The 21,327-nt window shown below is 49.5% G+C and overlaps 1 protein-coding gene across 9 annotated transcripts in view; it reads left to right on the forward strand.

The window, feature by feature from the left end:
- The window catches only part of ZNF76 (zinc finger protein 76), a 36,789-nt gene extending 16,795 nt beyond the window's left edge, over nt 1–19,994 (forward strand). For 2 of the 9 annotated variants that reach the window (XR_010157692.1, XR_010157691.1), the window contains exons 2-14: nt 5,064–5,232; nt 10,135–10,215; nt 10,329–10,406; nt 11,653–11,852; nt 14,276–14,392; nt 14,651–14,726; nt 15,288–15,413; nt 15,568–15,747; nt 16,564–16,797; nt 16,891–17,054; nt 17,761–17,938; nt 18,466–18,579; nt 19,154–19,994. Coding sequence is in view for 7 of the 9 variants with exons in the window: in XM_016955299.4 (XP_016810788.1) it covers nt 5,160–5,232; nt 10,135–10,215; nt 10,329–10,406; nt 11,653–11,852; nt 14,276–14,392; nt 14,651–14,726; nt 15,288–15,413; nt 15,568–15,747; nt 16,564–16,797; nt 16,891–17,054; nt 17,761–17,925; nt 18,466–18,579; nt 19,154–19,258 (1,713 nt within the window). In the remaining 2 variants the exon portion in view is untranslated. The remainder of the gene's footprint in view (nt 1–5,063; nt 5,233–10,134; nt 10,216–10,328; nt 10,407–11,652; nt 11,853–14,275; nt 14,393–14,650; nt 14,727–15,287; nt 15,414–15,567; nt 15,748–16,563; nt 16,798–16,890; nt 17,055–17,760; nt 17,939–18,465; nt 18,580–19,153) is intronic. The other 7 variants (XM_016955299.4, XM_016955298.4, XM_054685717.2 and 4 more) reach the window with 4 other exon arrangements.
- Nucleotides 19,995–21,327: the final 1,333 nt, after the last annotated feature.

Below are 21,327 nucleotides of genomic sequence, written 5' to 3' on the forward strand. Positions count from 1 at the left end.
GTATGGGCTCTGGGGCCAGCCAGCCTGGCTTTGAATCCTGGCTTCAACACATAGTAGTGTTGGAAGCTTGGACAAGGTACTATACCTCTAAGCCTCAGTTGCCTCATCTGTAAAATGGGTATAATATACCTACTTCCTCATCAGTTATTTTTAAGATTAAGAGTTAATATAGGTAAGGTGCTTTAAAAAGTGGCTGGTATATATTAATCACATTTATATGTGATAAAAATAAATATTAGCATGAGCAGTAGAAAGGATCTTAGGGTAATTTGGGCCAGCATTTCATTTTACAGATAAAGAGGCAGACATAGAGATAGAATCGAGATTAGAAGCCAATTCTGTAGACTTCTAGTCCAGGGTGGTTGCCACTAGTCCTAGCTGTTTTAGGACTTCGTATTGCTTCAAAAGCATTTCCCTTTAGGTTCCTCTTCCTTCCCCTCCTCCTGATAGCTGGTATTTCTAGAGTACAGGCATATGTGCCCTCATTTAATCCCTTACAGCAGGCTATGAAGCAAATGCCACTATTATCCCCATTTTCTCAGAAGTGACATCTGAGGCTCAGAGAGCCTGCCCAAGGCTACACAGAAGTTCAGCCTGGATTAAAACCCAGACCTCTGACTTCAGAGCCTGTGCTCTTAACCACACCACTGATTTTCCTTAGAAAGTCCCAGTGGAGTGCAGTTGTGCTCAGTTAAACCATGTGAGTATTTGACAGAGGTGAGCTGCAGGAGCCACAGGGCCCAGGGAGTCTGAGGGTATTTTGCAATCCCTTTTCAACCTATATCTGCTTTGTTTTTATTTTTATTTATTTATTTATGGGTTGTTTTTGTTTTTGTTTTTTGAGACAAGAGTTTTGCTGTTGTTGCCCAGGCTAGAGTGCAGTGATGCAATTTTGGCTCACTGCAGACTCCGCCTCCTGGGTCCAAGCAATTCTCCTGCCTCAGCCTCCCAAGTAGCTAGGCATGTGCTACCACACCTGGCTAATTTTTGTATTTTTTTTTTTTTTTAGCAGAGGCGGGGTTTCACCATGTTGGTCAGGCTGGTCTCGAACTCCTGATCTCAAGTGATCCGCCCACTTCGGCCTCCCAAAGTGCTGGGATTACAGGCATGAGCCACCGTGCCCAGCCTGCTTTGTTTTTAGACCTGGTTTCTCTTATGTGTCTTCTGACACAGTGCAGTTACACTAAAGCAGGTTACCCAAAGAATCTACCTGATGAAGAGAGTGAAGCTTGAAGGTCGTAGAGCAGACCAAGAGAGGCCAGGAGCAGAGCTCTTGTGAGACAGGGACCACGTGGAGGTTATCAGGGCTCTGGGCAAGGATGCTAATAGACCAGAGATGTCAGATGTCAGAATCCCCACCTTGACCAGTGGTTCTTCACCATTAATCCCTATCAGACCCTGATGACAGCCTTGGATTTCCCTCTCTCCTGGAAAATGCAAAGGCTCACACACCAAAAAAGTATTTTGGAGTAGCTTCAAGTTTCATAAACCCCCAGCTTCACCTCTGTGCTTGGCAGCATAGTAATTAAGGTCACACTCTGGATTAAATGGCGTAGGGTGAAATCCTCCTTTACTAGTTAGCTGTGTAACCTTGAGCAAGTTACTTAACTTGGTCTTGGGCCTCCCGGTTCCCTCACTTTTAAATGAGGATAATCATAGCATTTGATTGTAGGATTGTTAGAACTAAATGAGTTAATGTATGTGACATTCCTAGCACATGGTTAACTCTATAGTAGTGTTCACTATATAATAGTAGTATTGCTGCCCTTGCACCTTAGCCCATTTAGTAAATGTTTATGGACAGAATGAATGAATAATTCTAGTTGAGATGCCATGCCTGGGGTAGAGCATTCCAATCAGCGTGTCGCAGATGGTCTATAGGTTTTTTTGGGTTTTTCGTTTGTTTGTTTTTGAGATGGAGTCTCACTGTCGCCCAGGCTGGAGTGCAGTGGTGCAATCTTGGCTCACTGCAAGCTCCGCCTCCCAGGTTTATGCCTTTCTTCTGCCGTAGCCTCCCGAGTAGCTGGAACTACAGGCGCCCTCCACGCCCGGCTAATTTTTTGTATTTTTAGTAGAGACAGGGTTTCACCCTGTTAGCCAGGATGGTCTGGATCTCCTGACCTTGTGATCTGCCCGCCTCAACTTCTCAAAGTGCTGGGATTACAGGTGTGAGCCACCGCGCCCAGCCGGTTTTTGTTTTGTTTTTTTCTTTTTTTTTGAGACGGAGTTTCGCTGTTGTTGCCCAGGCTGGAGTGCAATGACACGATCTCGGCTCACCGCAACCTCTGCCTCCCAGGTTTAAGCAATTCTCCTGCCTCAGCCTCCCAAGTAGCTGGGATTACAGGCATGTGCCACCATGCCCAGCTAATTTTGTATTTTTAGTAGAGACAGGGCTTCTCCATGTTGGTCAGGCTGGTCTCGAACTCCCGGATGGTCTATAATTTTGCCAAGATATTGATCCGCTCGCCCCTCAGGGCTGTCAAAGCCCCAGTTGGTCGCTTCTGGCTTGAAGCAGTGACATCTGCAATGTGAACTTCTGACTTTAAGCAGCAGCATCTGCAATGCAATGTACAAATATCTGTCTCTCTAGGTCCCCTGACATGAAAACAGTTTGGGTAGCACCAGTCGAGGATATCGGTTGGTAAGTCGTGAGAATCCAGTAGGCAGTCCAGATTCCAAGTCCAGGAGAATTTTGAGAATGGATGTCAAAGAGAGTCTTCATGACTGCACTGAGTTTAGAGGCTGTGGGCTTCCTGCAGGCTTCACAAGTGTTGGGGTCCACTGCTAGAGCAGGCTGCACACCACAGTGGGTACAGAAGATATCCTGCCAGCAGGAAGCTTCAGTGCTTCCCACCTTGCACATGAGGGACCCAGGGAGTCACTCACAGGATTTGTGGAAAGCCCACAGTATGAGGTGCTGGAGAAACCACTGTGACGCAGAAACCAGGCTAGAGCCCAAAGCCTTGTGTAGGCAACGGACATTAAACAGATAGTGATGAGTACTGAAGTAGGTTGAGCCCAGAGGTGTGAGTGCTAGGAAAAGGTGGTACCTAGGCTGTGGGAGTTTATAACAGAACCCAGCCTTGTCTGCAAGGTGGACTCTAAGAGCTGTAGGAAACTATGGAAGGGTTTTAGTCAAGGAAGTGGTATGTTTAGATTTATACTCTTTTTTCTTATAAATCTACTTTTATTTATTTACTTTTCATTAGCTTAAGTCCTTGAGGGGCACAGCATCACACAGATTCTGTGTTCAATAGCTTTAGCAAGATTGCTTGGGAATTTAGCACAAACCATGCCACTGTTTCCATGGGCCTGAGTTTACCTTTCCCCAGATTATGCTGGTTTTCTTCAGTTTGCTGCCAGCAGTCAGTGTGTTGTTCTTTGCTTTATACATGTAAGTACATCTCTTGCCTAAATAGAATTCAGTTTCATTTCGAGCATAAATACCTTCAATTTTTTTTTTTTTTTTTGGGACGGAGTCTCGCTCTGTCGCCCAGGCTGGAGTGCAGTGGCGCAATCTTGGCTCATTGCAAGCTCCGCCTCCCAGGTTCATGCCATTCTCCTGCCTCAGCCTCCCAAGTAGCTGGGACTACAGGCGCCCACCACCACGCCCGGCTAATTTTTTGTATTTTTAGTAGAGATGGGTTTTCACCATGTTAGCCAGGATGGTCTCAATCTCCTGACCTCGTGATCCACTGTCCTCGGCCTCCCAAAGTGCTGGGATTACAGTCGTGAGCCACCGCACTCGGCCAATACCTCAATTTTAATAAGAGCTGTGTCCTCGCTTTGGTTCTGGAGGCCCCACTTACAGCTAGCAAAAAATGGCCTTGGACTACAGCCTTCCAAATGTATTGTATTTATCTTATTATTATTTTTGAGACAGAGTCTCCTTATCACCCAGGCTGGAATTCAGTGGTATGATCATAGCTCACTGCAGTTTCAAATTCCTGGGGTCAGGCAGTGCTCCCACCTCAGCCTCTTGTGTAGCTAGGATTGCAGGCATGTGCCACTACACCTGGCTAATTTTTTTTTTTTTTTTTTTTTTGTAGAGACAATGTCTTGCTGTGTTGCCCACATTGGTCTTGAACTCCTAGCCTCAAATAATCCTCCTGCCTCAACCTCCCAAAGCACTGGGATTACAGGCATGAGCCACTACACCCCGCCCATATTTGCCTTTTGGAAGTCCTGTTCTCAGCAGGCCTCTACAGGCTCCAAGATAGTGGGAAGAGAGCTTTTTTTTTAAATTCACCCTGACAGCATAAACATGAATGTTAGAACATGAGTTGGAAGAGGCTGAGGCAGGAAGATCACTTGAGCCCAGGAGTTCGAGGTTAAAGTGAACTGTGATGGAGCCACTGCACTCCAGCTGGGCGACAGAGTGATACTTTGTCTCTAAAAAAGGAAAGAAAAGAAAATGAATTGGAAACAGATAAAAATTTATCTGAGGACATAAGTTATAAGGCTCCTTATAGTTGTCCAGAGGTGAAAGGTGAGACATGCCTGAAATAAGTACCTGGACTTTTAAGGGAAAAGGAGGACCCCCCCCAGTTCTGGGTGGAAGGCGATACCACCCCTGGGATAGGGGATACTGGAAGTACAATAGTTCTGGAAGGTTGGGACACATTGTGAGTTCTGTTGAGGACTTATTCCACGTGTGGTACATGTGGGATGTTCCCTGAGGATGGTTAACAAGCCCAGTAGATAAATGGGTCCGAGCACAGGAGAGATGTTGGAGTAGGCAGAGAGAACCATCAGCAGTGGGGTTAACTGCCTGCCTTCAGCAGGGCTCCTTCCTAAGGGGAGAAAGTTTAGAAATGGGTTTTGATCAGTGATTTCTTACTTTATGACGTTTGATTGGCATGCTTCTCTTCTATGCTTAACTTTTAGAATTCTTAGATAATGTGTATTTTGAGCCCTTTTCATAAAAACCAATATAGTTCACTACTTTGAAGAATTCATCTTTTTTCTTCTTGGCTGGCTGGCCTCATTAACTCCTTCCCTGAGTGTCTTTGCGATAGGAGAAAGCTGGTTAACTCATAATGTGATACTGTTTATTTTCTTAGATTTGTGACCCAGAAGGAAATCTCTGACCTCAGCTGTGGCTCTTGGTGCTGGCCAGAAGCCAACTTCATGTCTGAGTGCACGAGCAGCAGTTTGCCATGGAGAGCTTGGGGCTGCACACGGTGACCCTTAGTGATGGGACAACAGCCTACGTCCAGCAAGCTGTCAAAGGTAAGTATTTCTGGGGACCTCAGGATCCTGCCCTGTCCCTCAGCCTCTGGAAAGGAGTGTCCATTTCTAAGAGTCCCACCATCACCTTGCCCTCCCGCATTGCTTACCCTTGCCCACCACCACAATTTGCTCTGCATTAGAATCTCCTGTTGTGCTTGATGAAAAGGGAACTCTAAAATAAAATGCTACAAGTCAGACAGTCCCAGTCATAGGAACCAATACCTCTCAAAGACAGAATTCCTAATATGTAATAAGCAGTTGATAAATATTTCTGGAATGAACACAGTGTTAGTTATGACTCCCTGCTTTTCAGATATCCCCTGTCACAGTTTTTTAGTGCTTTCTAGAAGCAGTTTATCATCTTAATTCAAGTATATTCAAACATTCAAACTACTAAGCATCTGCCATGTACAAGATGCTCTTTTAAGCCAGGCATAGTGGCTCATGTCTATAATCCCAGCACTCAGAAGGCTGAGATGGAAAGATCACTTGAGGCCAGGAATTGGAGACCAGCCTGGGCAACATAGCAAGACTCTGTCTCTAAAAAAAAATAATAAAAATAATAATCTGGGTGCAGCAGCATGCACCTTTAGTCCCAGCTATTCAGGAGGCTGAGGTAGAAGGATCACTGAAACCCAGGAGTTTGAGGGTTCAGTGAACTATCACTGCACCACTGCACACCAGCCTAGGTGACAGAGCAAGATCCCATCTCTTAAAAAAAAAAAAAAAAAAAAAAAAAAGATACTCTTCCTGATTCAGAGAGGAACACCCAAGCAGAGATCTCATGCCCTAATCCCCACTAGGGGATGCCAGAATTGAAAATATAGGACATGTAGTTAAATTTGAATTGGACGTAACAATGAATACTCTTGTAGGATACATACATCCCAAATGTTGTAGGGACGTATGTATACTACATACTAGGGACATACATATACCCCTTATAAGGGATAGACATATATAAATGTGGGATTAAGCTGGGCTTGGTGGCATGCACCTGTAGTCTCAGCTACTTGGGAGGTTCAGATGGGAGGATCTCTTGAGGCCAGAAGTTTGAGGTCAGCCTAGACAACAGCAAGACCCCATCTAAAAAAAAAAAGTAGGGGGTGTTAAATACTATAAAATACTAAAATAATAATACCAAGTTCTAAAAAAAAAAAAAAGTGTTTATCTGAAATTCAGATTTACCTGGGCATCCTGTATTTTATCTGGCAATTCTACCCTTACACTGAAGGTACTTAAAATCAAGGTAGGTGTGGAGTCAGAATAAAGTGTTTAGGGCAAGGCCTGCAGGCCAGGGACACTTTTCCTTTCTTGCCAGTGTTCTCAGGCAGCCAGATAGCATTCGTGTCTTCCTTGGACAGCACCTTGAACAAGGCAAATACTGCCTTGTTCCTACTCTTCATTTGGCGTTTTCTGGACTCCATGATTGTCACTGTCCTCATGAAGCACTGTCATTGCAACATTGCCCTCGTTTATTTCAACACACTCTCAGAATATATTTCTGCTCCTAAGTTTACAGATAAGTTGTTTATTGACTTCATTTTAAGTTGTCTGTTTCCTGATGATGACTAAGGAGGCCCCTTAATCTCATCACTAAGCACTTTCCATATGACAGTGTGTGGGGGTCCCTTCTGGAAAGGTTTCTTGTTAAGAGCTGTCTGTGACGTGGGTTCTTGTTGGCTTCATCTTCTTGAGAACGCAACTTCTCTAGAATACTTTTGAAGCCCAAAACTCTCTGTTTGCAGACTTCCCACTCCAGGTCTTGCCCCTCCAGTGCAGTCTCCATGGGATGGAAGAACTTAGAACTCTAGCTAGGGTTGTGTTTACTCCTTGGACCCAGTTAGTTCCCGTGCCTCAAGTCTTCCACTGAGAATTAATGGTCAAACGAATGAATAAAAAGCAAGTGACCACACCTGACCTGAGAGAGCCACTCTTTCCTTATATCTATCCTTCTTACGTATTTCTTTATTCTGTCAGTCTTCCTGGCTGTTCTTTGCCCACTCTGTAGTGTTGCAGTGTGCACTTACACACACACATATGCAAACACACACTCACAACAGATTTTCCCTCTGCTCAGGGTAGAGCTCTCCTTCAGAGACCAGAACCACGCTTTCCTGAAAGGCTTCTCTGACTTCTCCTCTGAAGCTTTTGACTGAGGCATTTTTGTCTCTGTCTGCTGGAAGCCCTAAAATTGTAAGACTTATCTTTAATTAGGATGAGTATAAAATGTATTATTCAAACCCAGCATTTTAAAAGTGGAAGAATGTGCTATTAATAAATGCACTAGGACTGTTCCAGGCAAACTGGGGCGTATGGGTCACCTCTCTGTAATGGGATATGAGGCCCTTGTCAGTCAGCTGTTCTCCCCACTGCCTCTCTCCATTGTAGTCTCTGGTTGTTTGAGGAAATAGTAGGCTAAGTTTTTTCTTCAGACAACTCTTCTCAACATTTTGTTTTCTACCTTGAAGCAGTACCCACTCTGCTGGCCGTAGCTTGCTGATGCTTTCAGAACCCCAAGTACTGATGCCCTTGCCAGGACAGATAAATTGTTAAAATGAGGGTAGCCTACTGCTCTGTGGGTGGGAGGGAAGAAAATGGGTTCATCTTCCCCCCATCTCAGCTGCCTTTCCTATTTCTTACCTTTATCTCCACCTTACCTGCCTTTGGTTAGTTGTAGGACTGTTAGTTACTGACCCCAAGAAGACTCAGTTTGGGAGCAAGTTTGGGGATTCCTCTAAAGGGGAGATGTCAGCAGAGACTTGGGCTGGAAGTAACTGTCTTTCCCACCTGAGCGCTCAGTTTCCTAAACCTCAATCTTCTAAGGAAAGGACAAATCACTTGTCATTAACTTTTTTTTTATTTTTTCTTCCTTTTTTTTTGAGACGGAGTCTCACCCTGTAGCCCAGGCTGGAGTGCAGTGGCGTGATCTCGGCTCACTGCAACCTTCGCCTCCCGGGTTCAAGCGATTCTCCTGCCTCAGCCTCCCGAGTAGCTGGGACTATAGGCATGTGCCATCACGCCTGGTTAATTTTTTTGTATTTTTAGTAGAGACACGGTTTCATGATGTTGGCTAGACTGGTCTCGAACTCCCGACCTCAGGTTATCCGCCTGCCTCAGCCTCCCAAAGTGCTGGGATTATAGGTGTGAGCCACCACACCCAGCCTAACTTTTTTGTTTTTTCTTTTTGAGACAGGACCTCACTCTGTCACCCAGGCTAGAGTGCAGTGGTACAATCTCAGCTCACTGCAACCTCCGCCTCCCAGGTTCAAGTGATTCTCCTGCCTCAGCCTTCCAAGTAGCTGGGACGACAGGTACCTGCCTCCGCACCCAGCTAATTTTTTTGTATTTTTAGTAGAGACAGGGTTTCACCATGTTGGTTAGGCTGGTCTCAAACTCCTGACCTCAGGTGATCTGCTCGCCTTGGCCTCCCAAAGTGCTGGGATTACAGATGTAAGCCACCGTGCCCAGCCTTTTTATTTATTTATTTTTTATTTTTTTCAGACAGGGTCTTACTCTGTCACCCAGGCTGGACTGCAGTGGCATAATCACAGCTTACTGCAACTTCTGCCTCCTGGGCTCAAGCAATCCTCCCACCTCAGCCTCCCGAGTAACTGGGACCACAGGCATGCACTACTACACCCAGTTAATTTTTGTGTTTTTTGTAGAGACAGGGTTTTGTCACATAGCTCAGGCTGGTCTCAAACTCCTGAGCTCAAGCGATCCACCCGCCTTGGCCTCCCAAAGTGTTGGGATTATAGGCATGAGCCACCGAATCTGACCATCATTAACTCTTCAATCTCCCTTTCTTTCCTTTCTCATTTCTCTTCTTCCTTCCCCCTCTGTCAGACTCACTGGACACAAGGAAGGGTCGTCTAGTTCTAATTTCAAGAGCCTTATTAGAAGTGCTTTCCAGTAAGGTAAAAGAAGAGTAATATCTTAGGAAATCTGGAGGCTTGTTAATTTTTATGCTGCTTGTTGTGTTGCCTTAGGTGATCTAATTTTTTACTAGAAAATTGAAATGAAAAATGAGAGGTCAATGAAGGAATCATTACTCAACAGTGGCAGTGGAATAAGACCTTCATGGACACATAATAGCATAATAGTTGTGCTCACATAGTTCTCTATTGCTTTACTTTCCATTTCTTCTAAAATGCATATTGGGCTTATAATAAAAGCTAGGATTTATTGAGGGCTGACCATATATACCTGGCACTCTTCCCAGTTTTTTATATTCGTTAACTCATTTAACCCTAACAGCAACCCTATAAGAGACACCGTTTTCAATCCCCATTTTAAGAAAAGGAAACTGAGGCACAGAGAGGTTAGTTAAATAAGCTGTCCAAGGTCACACAGCTGTTAAGAGGTAGAGCTGGAATTCAAACTCTGGAGGCCTGGCCTGGTTCCAGAGTCTATTGTTTTTAACCATTAAGCTATATAGCCTGCCTTCACAGGGGCTCCTGGTCTTAGCACACTGTCATAGTGAGGGATGAGGGGATATGTTTTGATTTTGTTAGTTTGAGCTATATCTGAATTTTGACCCATTGGGGCTCATCCAGGTTTAAGGGCCATTAGTTCAAGTCTCAGCAACTTACTATTAGGTTGGAAGTTTCCACTTGGCTGGGCATGGGTAGAATAATAAGTGAAGTTATTCCTCCTGTTAGTAACTGGAAGGGAATCTGTTGGGAGGTGATGGGTTCCGGCAAGGCAAGTGTCTTCACCCTTAGTGTCTCAAGGCCCAGGCCCAGGGAGACAGAGCAAGGGAACAAGGAAGATGTTACCCATGCTTAGACCTGCAGGCTCGTGCCTAGAGACTCAAATAAGCCTCAGCTAAAAACAGGCAGGCGTTTCTTAGCCCTCTTCTGGTCCTGGCCCATTTCTCTCCATTTCCACTCTTAACAGGAGAGAAGCTTCTTGAAGGGCAGGTGATCCAGCTCGAGGATGGGACCACCGCATACATTCACCAGGTGACGGTACAGAAAGGTGAGGGCACCCCAACACACCATGCCTTGTCGAGGGAAGCCTGACAGCCCCCACCAAGGGACCCCTCCATGGCACTGAGCTCCAGGGAAAGGCAGGCATTGCTCTCGTTACAGAAGCTCTCTCCTTTGAGGATGGTCAGCCTGTGCAGCTGGAAGATGGCAGCATGGCTTACATACACCGCACACCCAGAGGTAGGGTCACCATCATCACAACTCGGGGAAGGATGGGAGGCAGGACTGGAGGATGGGGTGGCAGGACTGGAGGATGGGATGGCACACAACTGGGGTATAGACATGGGAGCTGTCATCTCCATGGTACATACATGCTCACCTGGATTAGCAGCCTTGCCCACCTTCCCTGGTGCAGACCACAGAAGCAGCTATGTCTGCAACTGGGAGGTGAGCCTTGGAGATCAGTGACGTGGACTTTGATGGTGGCCTTGGCTCCAGCACAGCCACAAAGTCTTAGGGCTTTAAATAGGACCCGAGGATATCATCCAAGACCAGGAAAAAAAACTAATATTTTAGAATGAAGCTCCTAAGGTGCTGAAGAATAACAATTTATTCCTTCCGCAGGTGGTTTCTTGAGTGACTGTTGCATGCCTGGCGTTGTGTTAGGTGTGCAGTATACAAGACAGAACAAAGTCAGACACAGTCCCCGCTCTCCTAGAGTCTAGAGGGGGAAACAGAAGTGAAACAAGCCATCAGTGATGAACTGATCATTACAAACAGAGATCAGGCTCAGGGAGGGCTTCTCTGAGGTAGTGATGCTTGAGCTGAGAGGTAAAGAATGAGGTAGACTTAGCTGGGGGAAGAGGGATGGCAGGGAGGGTTCAGTACTTCAGGCAGAAGGAATAGCATGTGCAGGCCTAGAGCTGGGGGGAAGAAAGAACAGCACATTCCAGGAACTGCTAGGAGCTAGAGCCCTGGGAGTGAAGGCAGAATTAGCAGGAGGAAACTGGAGAGAGAAAGACAGGGCTGGTGCACTCTGGGTTTGAGTGTCAGGGTGAGGATTTTGGTCTTTATCCTGAGACCAGTGGGAAGCATTTAAACTGTTGAGGCAGTTAAGTGACATGGTCACATTTGTGTCCCGCAAAGATCCCTCTGGATGTTGTGCTGCCTGGAGGGAACTAGAGGGGGTGAGGAGCGACTGGTCAGGAGGCTATTGTGGTCACCTAAGCCAAAATGATGATGGGCCCCTGTCAGGTCCTCAAGGAGCTTGTGAGTTCCCATTTAGTGTACCACAGGAGACCTCATCCTTAGGTGAGACAGCCGCAGAAGGAGGGCCAGCAAGAGTGAATCACAAAGTGAAGGGCCATGAGAAATTGGATGTTGAAACCCTCCTTGGTATATGTATCTCTCATTAACTTAAAGCTAGGGTCCCAGCTGTATCTCTTCCCCTTGTGTGGCATCAGGGCTAACCGCGTGTTCCCTGCAGAAGGCTATGACCCCAGCACCCTGGAAGCCGTCCAACTGGAAGATGGCTCCACTGCCTACATTCACCACCCTGTGGCTGTGCCATCGGACAGCACCATCCTGGCCGTACAGACAGAGGTGGGCTTGGAGGACCTGGCAGCAGAGGATGATGAGGGCTTCAGTGCAGACACAGTGGTGGCCCTGGAGCAGTATGCCAGCAAGGTGAGCACGCACAGCGTGACACAGTCTGTCACTCTAGACAACCGGGCCTGGCCTGCGCACTGCCTTTTGGCCCTGCCAGAACTTCACCTCTCAAGAGGACAAGGGCAGCCCTGTGCTTGGGCACCATGTGGGATATTCCCTTTGCCCCTCCACCCCAGCTCCCCCAACTCACCTGTCACACATCATTGTCTAGGGCGTGCAACACAGCCTGGCCTGGCCGCTGACAGCTGTTTACGCTCACTTTTGTTTACGCTGTCTTTGCAGAGGGAAAGCTGCCATAAGAAACAGTGGCATCCTTATGCTGGGGAGTTAGGCCCAGCTTCACTTTGGCTGCTGTAGTAATCCTCTGCACTAGCTGGGAAAGCCCTGCCAGTGACTTGTATTAGCTTTCTAGTCCACTGAGGTAATTGTATTTATTTCTTCTCTGTGACTCAGTCATTTGGAAAATTAACCTCAGTGGGCTATGACAAGGGCATGTGCAACAGAACAGCTGGGATTCCTGGATTATGAGGCCCACACAGTAGCTCAGCTGGAAAGGAAAAGGGTCCTGGCTCTGCAAATACCAGTCAGTCCAAGTTCTTTCTGCCGAAACCATGGTCCTGCATGTGGGGAAAAGGGTACAGACATCTCTGAGCTTTCCAAACCAGGGTGTTCCCTTCCTGGAATGACTACAGAGCCTCAGGCTGGATGTGCCAGGGCTTCCTGCACGTTCCTTCCTTCCAGCAGTTTTACCCGAAGATGGGGGAGGTTTTTTATTTATAATGAAACCAGTGTGACTGAATGATGGAGGAAAAAAGGAAGTCCTCATGTCTTTTCAAAATGAAGCACAGGCCGGGTGCAGAGGCTCACGCCTGTAATCCCAGCACTTTGGGAGGCTGAGGCAGGTGGATTGCTTGAGTCCAGGAGTTTGAGACCAGTCTGGGCAACATGGCGAAACCTCATCTCTACAAAAAAATACAAAAACAAATTAGCTGGGCATGGTGGTGCGCACCTGTGGTCCCAGCTACTGGGAAGCGGAGGTGGGAGGATCAGGAGGCGGTGATTGCAATGAGCTGAGATTGTCCCACTGCACTCCAGCCTGGGCAACAGAGGGAGACCCTATCTAAAAAAAAAAAAAAAAAAAAAAAAAGTCACAAAACTTTACAGCAGGCTACATTCACTCCCACCCCGGTTCCCTGAGGTATATCTTAGAGACCAAATTTGAGACTCGATGTTGATGTAAAGAGAAGTGGGTTTTATTTAAATCATGAGCCCTGAGATCTATGCTTGCTCTACCGCTACCTAGTCCAAACTTGGGTGAGTCCCTCCTCTCCTAGACCTCAGCTTATTCCTAATATGATGAGATGGGACCAGATGATCTCAGAGGTCACTTCCATCCCTGATGTCACTTGATTCCCGTGATTACCCCAGGAGCTACTGAGACATGGAATGAAATCCAAGTGCCTGTGTGGGTTAGCCCGCCAAGCAGGTCAGGCCACCTCTGACCCTACCCTCTACCCAGAAGCTGTTTAAGTGTCCGTGAAGCTCTCAGCTGCTTGAGCCTCTGAGCTGGAGCCTAACTAGACAGACCTTGCCATGAATTTGGCCTCACCCTTCTGTCCCCTGCTCACTGTAACTTGTAGAGTTCAGTTTCAGGAGCTCCTGGAAAGACCAGAGTGTGATTCTGAAGCATTCTAGAAAGAAAGACTAAGGGACAGTCCCACCAGGACCCTGCCCAGGAAAGCAGAAGAGCAATAAGGGCTCCCTGCATCCAGAGGCTGGTGTGAGATGGGTGGCTTTAGCAATATCCCAGAAGAGGAGACAAAAGGGGAGGACTTGTCAGCTGGATGCTGTCATTAGAGCTGACATTTCTGGTGGAAACTGCAGCACTCCCCTGGGTGCTTCTGGTCGTGGCCACCTCACTCTGGGCCCCATGTCCTATCAGATGAACCTAGGTGAGCTCATCTCCACAGCAAGCCCCCTTGTTTATGTACTTTTAAGCACTAGTTTCGTGCCAGGAGGAAGGGGACCCCTCCCATCAGAAGATGGAGGTCTTGAGAGTTGCAGGCTCCTAGGTGTGTGTGCTTAGAAGGAGGGTTTCTAGCACTTGGTCCAGTTCAAGCATGGCCATTCAGACAACCTCCCTTTTCACCTTACCTAGCTGTCTATGTGATAGTCTTTCTTCAATAGCCGTCACAGCCACTATGACCTGTAGGTCTCCCTTTATCCCATCAGAGATGGGTGGTGACTCCCCATGCCCACCCTATTTCTTCTGTAGCATGCCCCAGCATCTGTTCCTTGTCCGTCTAGTTATGTTCTTCTGCCCCAGAGGCCCCTGACAGGTTTAACCCTGCCTGTTGGGTCTTAAGCTGCCAGCAGGGCCCTGTGTCCCACCTTCTTCACTGGGGACAATACATATAGGGATCTCAAGACTTTTCCCCCAGGTACTTCATGACAGCCAGATTCCCCATAATGGAAAAGGGCAGCAAGTTGGAGACAGAGCATTCCGCTGTGGCTACAAGGGCTGTGGGCGTCTCTACACCACCGCTCATCACTTAAAGGTAAGGTTGCTGGCAGACAGCCGTCAGCTCTGCAGTCTTCCCTTCCAGGCTGTAATTCTACCTTTCTGCTTTGATTGGAATTGGTCCCTGCCCTCAAGTTGCTGGAGGGAAGAAATGAGGGTACACAGGAATGCCAGCACAGAGCGCTTGACACACATGAATGGTACAGGAGGGAAGAGAATCAGGGTCCTAAAGAAAACCAAAGAGCCCTGGTCATACCCTTGCTCCTCTGAATTATGTGATTGCTTGTCCTCACAGGTGCATGAACGAGCTCATACAGGTGACCGTCCATACAGATGTGACTTCCCCAGCTGTGGAAAGGCCTTTGCCACAGGTAACCTGCCTGGTGGGCTGCTTCCAGTTGAGGGTGGAGGGTTCTAGTTCTGTTTGGGACCTCTCTGAAGGGAACCCAACACCAGGCTGCTTTCCTGGAGAAACTACCGTCAGAGTACTCTGACTTGCAGGGTGCTCTCTCTGGAGGAAACCTTGTTACGGGAGTGAAAGGCAGCATGGTTCAGGCCAGCAGAAGGAGCCTGGAGGGTTGGTGGAGAGACCCAGCCTCTTGTGTCAGCTCTGATGCCAACCAGCTGTGGATTATTGGGTGGGCCATTGCATCTCTCTGGGCTTATTTTCCCCTCTGTGAAACTAGTACCTTTAGCCATGAGTTCTCTAAGTTTCTTTTCATGCTCATGTTCTGGTATGGCTCCAACTGCCCCTGGAGAGGGAAGCAGGGCAGAGTGGGCTTTTCCAGCCCCTGCCCAGGGCAGGGGTGGGATAGAGGCAGACATGGGCTTCTTGAGCCAAAGGAGGTGGAGAGCCTGTGCATGAGGTGGACGGTGGAGGATGAGACCCCACTGGGTGCTCATCTCACCCCCTGCCTGCCACATATGGACAGGCTATGGACTGAAGAGCCACGTTCGTACCCACACTGGTGAGAAACCATACAAGTGCCCAGAGGAGCTGTGCAGCAAGGCCTTCAAGACCTCAGGAGACCTGCAGAAGCATGTCCGTACCCACACTGGTATGCTGGGCCCTGCCCACTCCAACCCCATTCCCTGGGCAAAAGGAATTCAGCTTGCCTTTCAGACTTAGACCTGGAGCCCAGTGCCATCCCCAGCTTGCTCCAGCATGGCCCTCTTTCCCACACCCCTCCTCACATCCCACCATTTGCATAGGTGAACGTCCGTTCCGGTGCCCTTTTGAGGGCTGTGGCCGCTCCTTCACCACGTCTAACATCCGCAAGGTACATGTGCGCACCCACACAGGCGAGAGGCCCTACACCTGCCCGGAGCCCCACTGTGGCCGCGGCTTCACCAGCGCCACCAACTATAAGAATCACGTGCGCATCCACACAGGTGGGCTAGCTGGCATGCGAGGACTACCCTCACTCAGGCCCCAACCCCTCTTCTGTAGGCTTCCCATCTAAGACACATTCCCAACTCCCAGCCCAGAACCCTTCTGTGCCAGCCATTCCATGCTGGTCTGGGGGTAGGGTATCCCCAGAACAACTCTGCTTGCAGTGAGTAATTCCTCAATTTCCAGTTAGGTCCAATCTGAAAGGTATTGCCAGTCCTCTCTGGGGTCCCTCAGCTCCCTACCACCCCTCTACACCCACCCTGAGTTCTCCAACTCTGACTGAACTCCTGAAAAGAGGCCAGGGTCAGGAATGATGGGGAAGAAGCAGAGTGAACTGTCACCTTCAACTCCTCACCTTATCCGCCGTGCATGACTCCTGTGTATCCTCACCCTCCCCAGTGTTATGCCCCTCATCCAGCTTTCTGTGTTGTGTCTCAGCATGTGTGTCCCCTCTTTCCCATCACAACTGATACTTCAGTCATCCTTGTCTCTTGCCTCTGCTGTTCACCATTCTCAACCTCCCACCCTCAACCTTATAAGCCCCAGTGCCCCCTACCAGCCCCTTTACTAGCCCCAGCCTTGCCCTGTCCCCCGTTTCCTTTCCGCCTTGTCTCTGGATTCAGTGGTTCAACACCCGTGTCCTCTCTGTGTTCCACTGGCCATCTTCCCCAACCCTGTCCATTCAGAGTCTCAGGTCTCAGTCCCTCTCCCTCCCTCTGGCTCTCCCTTCACCAACCCTGTCCCTCACCCCTGTCCCCTTAGTCTCCCCCTTGCCAGCCCCAGTTCCCACCCCCCTCACAGCCCAGTGTCCCCAGGGGAGAAGCCATACGTTTGCACGGTGCCAGGCTGCGGGAAACGCTTCACCGAGTACTCGAGCTTGTATAAGCACCACGTGGTGCACACACACTGCAAGCCCTACACCTGCAGCACCTGCGGCAAGACCTACCGGCAGACCTCCACCTTGGCCATGCACAAGCGCAGTGCCCACGGCGAGCTGGAGGCCACGGAGGAGAGCGAGCAGGCCCTCTATGAGCAGCAGCAACTTGAGGGTAAGGGGAGTGGGCAGAGGGTGAGAGTGGGGACAAGCCAGGCCTCCCCATGGCATCTGGTAGCAGATGTCAGCCTTGGCTCTCCTCTCCCAGCCGCCTCTGCAGCAGAGGAGAGTCCGCCACCCAAACGACCCCGGATAGCTTACCTTTCGGAGGTGAAGGAAGAGAGTGATGACATCCCAGCCCAGGTGGCGATGGTGACTGAAGAAGATGGGGCCCCCCAGGTGGCTCTGATCACTCAGGATGGTGCCCAGCAGGTACAGGCCCTGGAGGGCAGAGGTGCCATACTAGCTGGCACTCTCCACTCTCTCTGGGGACTCTGGGAGCCCTGAAGTTCTGACAGCCCCACTGCCACCCAGCTTCTTGTTTAAGTTTTATAGACTTCAGAGGCTGAGGCTGAGGAGACCACATCTTGCAGCACAGCCTCTCCTCCTCCTGTGCTTCCAGCTCAGTCTCTGGGGCTTCTGGAGCACAGTTAGTAGTTTCTCTCTTTACTTGGAGGCTGACAGGTCCTATTCATCTGAACAGGACATGGGATGTCCTTCTCAAGAGAGGCATGTTCATATAGCAGCCAGAACATGGTATGGGGTCTGAAAGCCTGGGGTCTGGTCCTACTAGTGTACTAGCCAGCTATATAACCTGACCCTTGTCCGTACCCTTGCTAGAAAGTACATCTGTGCTTTCTAGAGTTGTTAGGACACAATCAGGTGGCGACCCTGAGCTGGATACAACAGGGCCCAGAGGCAAAGTGGTGATAAATAGAAGTAGTCAGTGGAATTCTTCTAGTGTGGCCTCTCTTTGCAACCTTGGACCCATTTTGTTTGCCTGTCACCCATCCCTTCCACCACTGTGACATGAAACTAATAAGCTGACCTTGTCTGGGAGAGCAGGTATATCTTCCTTAGGGACTTTCAGACAACCCTCCACTGACACTGCCAACTCATCTTCCCCTCCTGTTGGCAGGTCAGCCTGTCCCCGGAAGACCTGCAGGCCCTGGGGAGTGCCATCAGTATGGTCACCCAGCACGGCAGCACCACCCTCACCATCCCCAGTCCTGATGCCGACCTGGCCACATCTGGCACACATACAGTCACCATGGTCAGCGCCGATGGCACCCAGACGCAGCCTGTATGACCAGGCGGTTTGCTTGGGGTTTCTTATTTTGTCATTCCTTTCCATGGGGCGGGCATTAAAGTGCAGCCTAAACTAGTCAAGTCTTCTTACCAGGACAAAGATTCCCCACAAAAGAAGGGGTCTTCCCCACAGTTCCTGGGCCATGAGCAGCTCTTACCTTTAAAAGCAGTTGAATGGAGGTCAAGAGACACTTTCTAAATCTCAATTCAACCCTGATTTGTTGTGCAACCTTAGGCAAATCACTTTTCCATGGACTTCTGTCCATTTTCAAGTGAGGGGATTAAAATATCTCTGGAATTTTTTACAGCTCTGTCCTTCTGTGATTCAAAATCCCTAAATTAAACTGGGCTCTAAGTTGGGAGGAAACCCAGCCTTACTTAGCTCTGAGCCTCAGGCTAATTAATCTGACCCATACGGTTTTATCCATTCTCTTCTGGGTTGTTCCCAGCACCTTAATTGGAGGGATGTTTATTTGGATTGTGGGGAGGGAGAGTATACTGCAGGTGGAATGGAAGACCTCCTTTTGTTTTTCAGGTCACAATCATTACCTCTGGGGCTGTGGTGGCTGAGGACTCAAGTGTAGCATCTCTTCGTCATCAACAGGTGGCACTGTTGGCCACAGCCAACGGAACGCACATTGCAGTGCAGGTGAGTAGAGATCTGGGAGGAAAGGGGATCCCACGGCCAGAGAAGTCAACAAGGAATAAAGGGGAATTAGATGAGGATCTTGAAGAGAAGGGCATCTGACTCAAAAAGAGCCCATTTCAGAGGACAGATCCCTTTCCTCCTGCATCCATGCATCTGTCTCAGGCTCGCTCTTGGCTGAGGCAGAATGTTGAAGCCTCTTCTGGCCTTCAGGATAACTCCGATGGCAGTCCACCTGTGGTCCAAGCCCTTCATCATTTTGTGTCTCTGTTTCTTCATCTGGAAATGAAGGAGGCTGACGTAGATGATCACCACGGTTCTCTTCAGCCAGTCCTTCCTCCGTGAGCAAGCGGGTCTCTCTGACCCTGGCTATTCCAGGGCCCCCTGGCCATGCCTAGCCAAATAGGACTCTTCATCCGTGAACTTCATGTTTATTGGAGCCCTACTAAGTGCTCAGCGTATGGCACTGGGTAGATGGGGGAGAGTCAAAAAAAAAAGTAGGCCACATATTACTAACACTGGAATCTAGCAGGGAGGGTCTCACTGTCTCCTTCCTTCTGCACCCCCTTCCCCACAGCTGGAGGAACAGCAGACCTTAGAGGAGGCCATCAGTGTGGCCACTGCGGCCATGCAGCAAGGGGCCGTGACCCTGGAGACAACAGTGTCGGAGAGTGGCTGCTGAGTCCAAGAGGGCTGGGTCCCACACCATGCTGGAGGAAGTGCCATCTGCATGGCCACTCTTGCCCCCAAGGGCCCAGGCTGTGGCTGACACATAGAAGGTGGCCACATAGGTCTCTGGGGTGAGAAGACAGCAAGAAAACTGCCTAACTGAAGGGAATGGGGGCCCTGCCCAAGAGGGGGGCCAGGCAGCTGGAATCAGGGGAGTTCATCATCCTCGGGAGCTGACAACAGCCAGGCTACACCAGGGCACCCGCCTCTCAAAATCAGCTGGGCGCCCACTGTCCTCCTAAAGAACACCCTTCTGGCCCTCAGTCTGTTCCCCTTCTCAGGTAGAGATTGGGGCTGCTATGGGGACTGGCCCTGTAGGGTTGAGCCACAGACAGCTCTTCAGCCCAGTAGCAGTGGAGCAGGCCCTGTCCTGCCCTCCCAGCAATAACCACCTCCCTGGAGGCCAGCTGAGATGCCTGGCTACTTGGCACCAGGGACTTCCTGACACCACAGTCAATTAATTCCTCAGGGGCCTGTGGCTGGAGAAAAGGTGCCCAGCCCCCACCACTCCTCAGCTGCCCCCCAACCTCTCTATGGCAGAGAGGCAGGGAGTGGCCCTGTACATAGACTGCTGGGGATTGGGTTTGATTTGTTTTGTTTTTTTTTAATTCCATTTTGATAATTTTTTTCCTGCTCTGGGTGGTGGTGGCACATGGATGAATGAGTATTTAATAAAAGTTCCAAATTTCCACCTGGGTCCCTCCATCCTTTCAGCTCTAGGCCCGGGTGGCAGGGTTGGTCAAGTCAGGCTATCAGCCCTGTCTCCCTGGCACAAACCCCACTCAGCCTTGGTGCCAGAGTGGTGGGGCTGGCCTGCCAGGGACACAGGTGGGAAGGAAGCCCAGTATAAGATAAAGCCCTGAGGAGCTGCTGGTGGCTTCTTGCCCACAGCTGAGCAGGTGGGCTCCAGGGTAGCCAAACAGGACCAGGGTGACCGCTGCTTCCAGGCTCTGGCTGAATCTCAGGCCTCATGTGATTGAGCTGGGGGAACTCTTTTCCTGCCTTTTCTTGTGAAATGTAGTCAGAGCCCCTCCAACCCAGCCACCCCCAAATCACACAGTCAGCTTCTCCAAGAGGGCAAAGCCCCAGGTTAGAGTGAGGCTGGGGGACACCTTTGCCAAGGTTACTGAGATTCAAGGAGCAGAGTCTGATGCCTCTGGAGCTGAAGTCTTGGCTCTATTACCCAGCTCTGGGGGTGCCCACCTAGGTGCCGAGGACTGTGCTGTGGGATTTCAAAGCCACAATCAGACCCCACTGAAAAGTGAGTTGGTGAGACCAGATCAGCTCCAGCGGGAGGAAGGGATACAGGGGAAGGCACTTGATGGGAGGAAGCTCTGGGTTTGACTCTGCCTACACAGGAACATTGCAGGGATTGGTGGTGCCTCTTTTCCTCTCTCTGCTGTGATGGATATGCCCCAACCCCTTCCTGCCTCCTAAGATTGGAAACCCCTCCTCTGATCCAGGCATCCTCTCCCAGGATGCCTAGAAAGCTCCCATTTACTCTTGCCACCAGCTCCTTGGGAAGAGAGGGGCGGGGGCATGCTTCCAGGCAGGAGGTATTCCCAGCACCTTACTTGGAGGGATTTTTATTTGGTTTAGAGGGTAGGGGAAGGTGTCTTAGAATTGGCCTGAGCAGATGTCTTCAACATCTGTGACCACCATTCCTGGTGTGGGCGTGTCCCAGTCCTTTTGGACACTGGATCTGAAGAAAGGAAGCACTGACATGGAGGGCCCTGAATCCCAAGCCTGCTGCTGCTGGGACCCTTAAAGTTGAGGTGCACCACAAGGCTCACCCCCATGTGTTTCAGGAAGTTTCCAGTGTCTTCAGGGCTACTGGGGCTAGAGTGGGCAGTGCTCTGAGTACCGTTTAGAGCCAGTGCTGAGGGGATAGGGAGCCAGCAAGTCAAGTGCCACATCCTGACCTGGAGAGGTGCCCTGGCCCAGTTCCTTCTCCAGCTTTGTGATGTTGCCTTTGTTTCCTTCCACTTGGATGGAGTCCCACCACCATGGTAATGTTAAGTA

The sequence above is a fragment of the Pan troglodytes genome, chromosome 5, assembly GCF_028858775.2.
Source record: "Pan troglodytes isolate AG18354 chromosome 5, NHGRI_mPanTro3-v2.0_pri, whole genome shotgun sequence".
NCBI lineage: Eukaryota > Metazoa > Chordata > Mammalia > Primates > Hominidae > Pan > Pan troglodytes.